Source organism: Alosa sapidissima, chromosome 22 (assembly GCF_018492685.1).
Source record: "Alosa sapidissima isolate fAloSap1 chromosome 22, fAloSap1.pri, whole genome shotgun sequence".
Classification (NCBI taxonomy): Eukaryota; Metazoa; Chordata; class Actinopteri; order Clupeiformes; family Clupeidae; genus Alosa; species Alosa sapidissima.
The window spans coordinates 20,239,312-20,246,811 of NC_055978.1; the positions used below are offsets into that span (position 1 = coordinate 20,239,312).

Sequence of the window (7,500 nt, forward strand, 5' to 3'; positions counted from 1 at the left end):
TCCTCGTCCTTGTCCGTGGCCCTGTTGCTGTCTGTCTCTAGGCATCCCCTGAAGCCATCTCCCAGCATGCCTTTCTTCATATGCCAAGTGAACGGCTCATTAGGAGGCTCATGGATTTAACACTGCTACCTTTAAGAGGGCACGTGCATAAACACACACACACACACACACACACACACACACACACACACACACACACACACACACACACACACACACACACACACACACACAGCCAATGGGTTAAATGCTGAACACACAGCTCATAGATATAATGGACAACACACATTGCATACACATCTACACACTATAGTTATATTTCTCAGAACAAAGTAGAAGTTAATTTGCAGTGTTTCATATGACACTTAGGAAGCAATAACAGTGATGCATGGTGTCATTAATGCTGAAGAAGAGGAGAACATAATGAAAAATTCCATTTGAAACTGCACAGTCATGTTTACAGTTCTGATTCCTCTAGAGTGAAATATGACATGGCAGTTTAAGCTGTCCCCAACACAACACACACACACACACACAGAGAGAGAGAGCGAGAGAAAGAGAGAGAAAGAGAGAGAGAGAGACAGACAGACAGACAGACAGAGACAGAGACAGAGAGAGACAGAGAGAAACACACATACACACACATGTGGTTTCTTGTCATGGACATTTATATCTCTTTCCCCTATGGGTAGCTCAGAAAACCCACAGTGTACTATCAAACAAATAGCCATCCATCAAAGCAGCACCACACCAGCACCAAGACCAGAGTTTGTTGTTCCTCACAGGCACAATTGAAACCCTCTGTGGTCTCTAACTAGAGACCAGAGAAGCTTCGAGTTGAATAAATGAATGTGTTTAGCTTTTCTCTTCAGGCATAGTTGGAATAAACTATGGTTATTCAGTTCCATACTGTCTGGTGCTGATGTTACATACAAAACAAAACACAACAACAACAACAACAACAACAACAACAACAACAAACAAATCAACATCCACAGTTTTTTTGCTGATGAGATCACAAGCTTCACACACGTTCGTTTCACCAGTGAACTTCACCAGACATCACTGAATCCACCGGACGTGCAGAGAGCAACATGCTTCCTTTGTTCAGACAGAGGCATTTATTTCAGTGTGTTTGCTTCCATCCCCCATCCTGCTCATTCCATAAACAGGCTCCCTCCTACTCCGACTCTGTTCCTCAGCGTGTCTTAGAAGAGGCATGGCTGTGTAGTCCTGGCCCATGCATCATTCCCTCGCATGCTTTTGTACAGAAGCGCCCTAAATTGGGGGAAACTTTTAAATAAGGATGAGAGGGAGCGAAGAGTGAAGCCTTGCACATCAAAACTGGCTGACTTTGTGTGTGTGTGTGTGTGTGTGTGTGTGTGCGTGTGGCCTACATACAGAACATGTCCCTAAAATAGGGCAGTGTAACCAGTCACCATACCACTTGTAGGCCTGCACAGCCTAAAACTTCACCACAGGAGTCATTCTTCAAAAGATTTGTGTGGCATTTTATATGCTTTGCAGTGTATTGTCATATTTAGGCCTTGTAGTTTCAGGGGTTTTCCATTTCTGTGACACTGTTCAAGTAACAAGTTTCAAAAAGAGATTTATGTACAGGAGACAAATTGTGTACAGCTTTTCTTCATTAAAATGTCTTCATTTCCTAACTCTTTCTCTCATGCACTGTTCTTTCTTTCTTTCTTTCTTTCTTTCTTTCTTTCTCTTTCTTTCTCTCTTCATCTCTCAGTGTGAGGACAACATGTTCCTGCAGGACTGCACGCGCTACCTCAAGCTGCCTTTCTCCAAAGGCAACCTCCCCGGCAACAACCAGGCGGTGAAGGGCAGCAAGGAGTCCTTCTGGATCACCTCTTTCCTCTGCTCCACCAAGCTCACCCAAAACGGTACGGGTCGGGTCAATCTGGTCCAGTCTGCCTAGGCCCCAGTCTGGTTCTGTTTGGTGTAATTGGGCTTTGCCCAGACTAGTCCAATTGTGCCAATTTCAGTCTGATGCAGTCCAGTCGGGTCTCTCTCAGCTTGGTCCCCTCTGGTCCCACTCATCTTGAGCCACTTCAAAAGTAGCTGTGCTCTAAAAAAAAAGTTTAATTTATTTAATTTGCGAAAAAGGGGAAAGAGTTTCGGAGCATACAGGAGCCCTACAGGGTCTCAGGTGGTGGAGTAGTCATGCAGACATAGGAGGATTTGTAATCACATTCCCGCTCCTCCTGCTGCTCATATCGTCAGAGTGTCCTTGAGCAAGACAGTGAACCCCCAAACTCACCACTCCTGAGAATCAGTTTTACGTCAGTGCAGCCTTATTCCAGCACATGGCCATTTTCTTGTGTCTATCTATCGCTTGCCGCATCAGAATTGTAGAGTTTGTGTGTGTGTGTCTGTCTGCGTGTGTGTGAGAGAGAGAGAGTTTAAAAAAAGTTCCATGGTTGCTAGGTGCTGTAGTTCATTCTCAATCAGAACCGGTTCCAGGTTGCTTAAATCCAATCCAGAGTTTTTGTGAGAAAGAGCAAGTGAAGTGAAGGCTTTTATGCCTGTTGCCATGACAGTCGTTGAATCAGAATTAGGAGAAAGGTGCAGGGGAGATTTGTTTGAAAATCTTCATTATGGGACATGGTGCCCAGACTTGTTTTATAACATTACTGTACAGCATATCATCACACTCTATTTATATAGTGGCAGCATCTGTAAACATATTAATATTTAATGCGGCAGTAATGGCCGTTTAAGTACAGGCCTGATTTGTTTCCCTGCTAAATAGAGCATATGAGATGAGCTTATCAGATGCAGCACTCTGCTGACCTGAAACAGAGTCAGGAATTTTCCGACTTGGAGCGCAGAGATCTCTGTGTCTTCCAATTGGATTGAATCAACGGAATTGGATTGAATCATTGGAGTCAGTGTGGTTAAGTGAGTTGAACTGGTGTATGTGCAAGAGCTCCACAATCAAGGTCATGATAGGTGAAACCCATTTAGCCAGTATATTATATTGTTAAAGGGCACTCTTGTCAGTTTGTTTGGATTAAAGCATCTGCTGAACTAGAAGGGCATTTAGAGAACATAGACCTTCACTGAGGTCAAATGCTATATGAGATATAGTGCAACAAGAGTGAAGGTGAAACTTAAAATAGAGAATCCATCCACCTAGTGATTCAGGTCCATTCCACAACTGTAATAGGATTTTTCTTCGTACATCTGTCTGCCAAAGTTTCATGAATTCGGGCAGGTAGCTCTTCCATAATCTGGTTTACAGACAAATAAACCTCAGCAAAAACATAACCTGCTTGATGGAGATTATAATAAATAACTCCAAAATGGATTAGTGTGTGCTGTGGTGATTTTTAGGGGATCATCTTGTCTGATCTACATTACGAAAAACAGGCTTGATCTGCTGAAGTGGAACGTCATTCTTCTATTATCCTCATAGTTATAAATGACTTGAGGCATTTGGAGATGTGATTGGAGTGTATTTGTGTTACTCTGATTGGTTCCGCAGGAGACATGCTTGACCTGCTGAAGTGGAGAGGCCACCCGGAGCGCATCACTGACAGCCTGTCCAAGCTGAAGGAGATCGATGGCTCCGAGATAGTCAAGGTAGGAGGGAGTCGTTCTCGTGCACCTGTCTTATGAATGGTCACTGCTGCTGTCAATCTGTTTCTGCACTTTGGTTGCTGGGTAACTGGTATTGTCTGTCAGCTGTCTTATTGGACTGGGGTGTTGTGCTTTGCAGTTTCTGCAGGACACGCTTGACACTCTGTTTGGCATTCTGGATGAGAGTTCACAGAGATACGGCCTGAAGGTGTTTGATTCCCTCGTAAGTAAAAAAAAAAGACATTAACACACAATACTGTCACATCCATTTCTGTCAAGTGTCAGTTTTGCAGATCCAGATCGACTTTGTAGCTCTTATTTATCAAGACCCATACAAAGACCAGGACAGCCAAACTGAAGCTAGTGCTGTCTAATTTTGACATCTTTTCCACTTCAAAAGACGCCACAAAAATTAGTGTTCTATTTAATGATGTCATAAATGATGGTGTGTTACGTCATAAACAGCACCCACACGGTCATAAACAGTATTTATAATCATCATAAAAAGCATTTGTAATGTCATAAACAGAAAGATTTTAGTAGACATCATGGCTCTTGAGGTCAGGGAAATGTGTGTGGGCATGTTGCTGACCCCATTAAAGTAGTGCTTGCTGCCGCCCTCTGTCTCTCTGTGTGTGTGTGTGTGTGTGTGTGTGTGTGTGTGTGTGTGTGTGTGTGAGAGAGAGAGAGAGAGAGAGAGAGAGAGAGAGAGAGAGAGAGAGAGCTGAGCAGCAATGATGAAGGTTAATCAAATTCATCCAGAGAGCACAACCACCGCAATGATCTGTCCACTGAAATAAACCAAGTCCAATAAACCAAATAATGAACCAATAAACTGAAGAATGCTTTATCCTGTATTCACAATTTGAATACTCTTGAAACACTTTCAAATCAACCACAATAAAGTTCTACAATGAATGCTTCAATCAAAATATTGATATCCTCCAATGCACAAGATTTGATGTTTTTCATCAGTGTTTACCAGGGTTTTCAGTAGCTCATTTTGGCACATAATGTTGTTTTTGATTGTATGATTTATGACCGTTTATGATTGTACTTCAGCACACATTTATTTATGCTAATTCCAGCACTCAGATTACACAGGTAATAGTGTTGCATATAACTGTACCCTTGTCCACTCCTAGGTGCACATTATAAACCTCCTTCAGGACAGCAAGTTCCAGCACTTCAAGCCTGTGATGGACACCTACATCGAGAGCCATTTTGCCGGCGCTCTATCATACAGGTTTGTGACTTTACCTGTGTTTGCTCTGAAATTGTAATCCAATACACTTTTTTTTTTGCCCATGTAGACATGTTTAACTCTCCTCTACAAGCTAGATTAGATGAGTTGCCCACAAAAAAAGTGGTGCATTGTTGTGTAATGCATCTTAAAGCAGCAGGTCCCAGATCAGTGCCAGAGGGCATGAGAAGGAGAGGGCCCGTGGAGAGAGATGATCCCCACAGGCTCACAGCATGACGGGGGAAATGAAGTGTGAATGTGACACCTGTATGCTGCCCCCCTGACTATGAGATGCCCCATAGGCACACACACACACACACACACACACACACATACACACACACACACACACATACATACCCTCACACACACACACACACACATACACACACACACACACACACACATACATACCCTCACACACACACACACACACACACACACACACACACACAAACACACACACACACACACACACACACACACACACACACACACATAGACATACAGAGAGAGAGAGAGAGGGAGAGGTGCACATTTAACTCTCACCTCCAACTTCACTCCTGAACTTGTTTTCTGCTCTAGAGTGGAAAAATCTGAAACCGTAGCCCTTGTGAGTTCGTTTGGACGGCGAAACCGCATACCTGGTATTGATGATGTCATCGCCACACCTTAGCTGCCCTGGACTTGACACTTATAGTGCCTAACAATACTAGTTTTCATACATGACATTACCTACGATTACACTCAGTAGGATAAATATCACAACTGGTGCTGCGCAGCGCCAATCATGACTCATTCTCTTGACTTCATGAGAAGATCATTATCATGACTTGGTGGACTGAACAGTGTTTTCCCTGTGTTTTCTTGATGCATTTCTAGCTATCGTCGGTGACGCGAGAGAACTAGTCAGAAGTTATTAGGGAAGTGCGGTGTAAGTTTAAATTAATTTGTGCGTAGTGCCGGTGTCATTCATTTATTTTACATGTCTTACAACATAAATACATGCATTCATAGTCTAGTGAAGTCAGATATGAGCATACAAAGACGCGTAACTCATGTTAAGCCTATGGTAGATGCGCACTAAATGCGAATGCGCGATTTGATGCAGGCAAAAGTATCGACTGTTACTAAGAAAGGTATTATAGCAATATTATAAATGTGGCGACAGAATAGCCTAAAAAAAGGAAAAAAAGATCGGTTTGGTACATGTGGACTAGCCCTGTCTCTACACTCAATTCAAATGAGATGTGTTCAACTGTAATGTTTTCACTCTTTATATACTCATTATGGAGTGTGTTTTCCCTTCTCTCCATTGCTGCCCATTAGACTATTTCTTTCTTTCTTTCTTTTCGGGAAATCTGAATAATTATCACACACTCTGGGCCAGATGTACGTACATTTGCGAACGTAGCATTATCAGAGTCATGGACAAACCGCAGATTGCGAACGCTGTCAGACCCAAGTTTCCGTCGTATTTATCAAACTAGTGTACTGCCTTTCTCTGCATTTCTCCGCCCATAAACGCAATTTACGAACGTCCACAACTGAATGGAAGAGCTGAATGAAGTTAACTGATGACAACATTAAAAAGAATCCAACATTTAGCGATCATGAAATTATACCATACATGATAAGATGTCAATAAGCAGGGAGATAATGAAGATCAGTAGTTTTACTCAAAGTACTTGTGCACGTAGGCTATGAAAAAATGGTCAAATCTAGCAAGTAGGAAAGTTTAAGTGAATGACGTGAAAGTAAGACATTCAAAAGGGCAACGAAAGTTAAGGTTGCTTTTGATAGTACAAATACTTACAAAACTGGTGCTCTAAATAGCGATTCTGTTGTCTTTGAAAGGTTCTCTTATTGACGCATTGAACTGCAATTTGGATTAACACCTGCTTTTACAAGGCGGAAGTATTTAGGCGCAGAATAGACGTGCGCTTTCAGGAGCAGTCTTTGTACATACCGCGGAATACATAATTAGAAATAAGCGCTCTTTACGCTTCCCCTCCCATCGTTTTACGCTAAACTTCCACTTTCCCCTGGATCCTCCCATGAATGCATATGCATGACACGAATAACGCAATTAGCCATGTTCAGCTCCCGCGACAGGCAGTTTGCGCTTTTACATCATTGCGGCCTGTTTGTACATACCTCGCAACGATTTTACACGCACGTTGCGAAACAAATACGCCTGAAGTGGGCGCGCGCGCGCGCGCGCGTGTGTGTGTGTGTGTGTGTAATAATGATGGTTAATGGTGATGGAAACAAACTGTCGATGTGTTTCCTCTCTCTCTCTCTCCTCTCTCTCTCTCTCTCTCTCTCTCTCTCTCTCTCTCTCTCTCTCTCTCTCTCTCTCTCTCTCTATCTCTCTCTCTTTCCCCTCCGGCTCTTCCAGGGACCTCATCAAGGTGCTGAAGTGGTATGTGGACCGCATCATCGATGCTGAACATCAGGACCATTTTCAACAAGTCCTCAAGGTATGTAACACGCACACACACACACATGCACACACACACACACACACACTCACACACGCACACAGACAACACACGCACGCACGCACACACACAACACACGCACGCACGCACGCAAGCACACACACACACACACACAACGCACTCACGCACGCACGCACGCAAGCACACACA

The 7,500-nt window shown here is 43.2% G+C and overlaps 1 protein-coding gene across 1 annotated transcript in view; it reads left to right on the forward strand.

Annotated features, from left to right (window-relative positions):
* Window positions 1-7,500, forward strand: part of dock4b (dedicator of cytokinesis 4b) — a 129,927-nt gene that overhangs the window by 78,841 nt on the left and 43,586 nt on the right. The window contains 5 exon segments of the mRNA XM_042077856.1: window positions 1,751-1,904; window positions 3,509-3,606; window positions 3,743-3,826; window positions 4,749-4,849; window positions 7,248-7,329. Of these exon segments, the coding sequence (XP_041933790.1) occupies window positions 1,751-1,904; window positions 3,509-3,606; window positions 3,743-3,826; window positions 4,749-4,849; window positions 7,248-7,329 (519 nt within the window).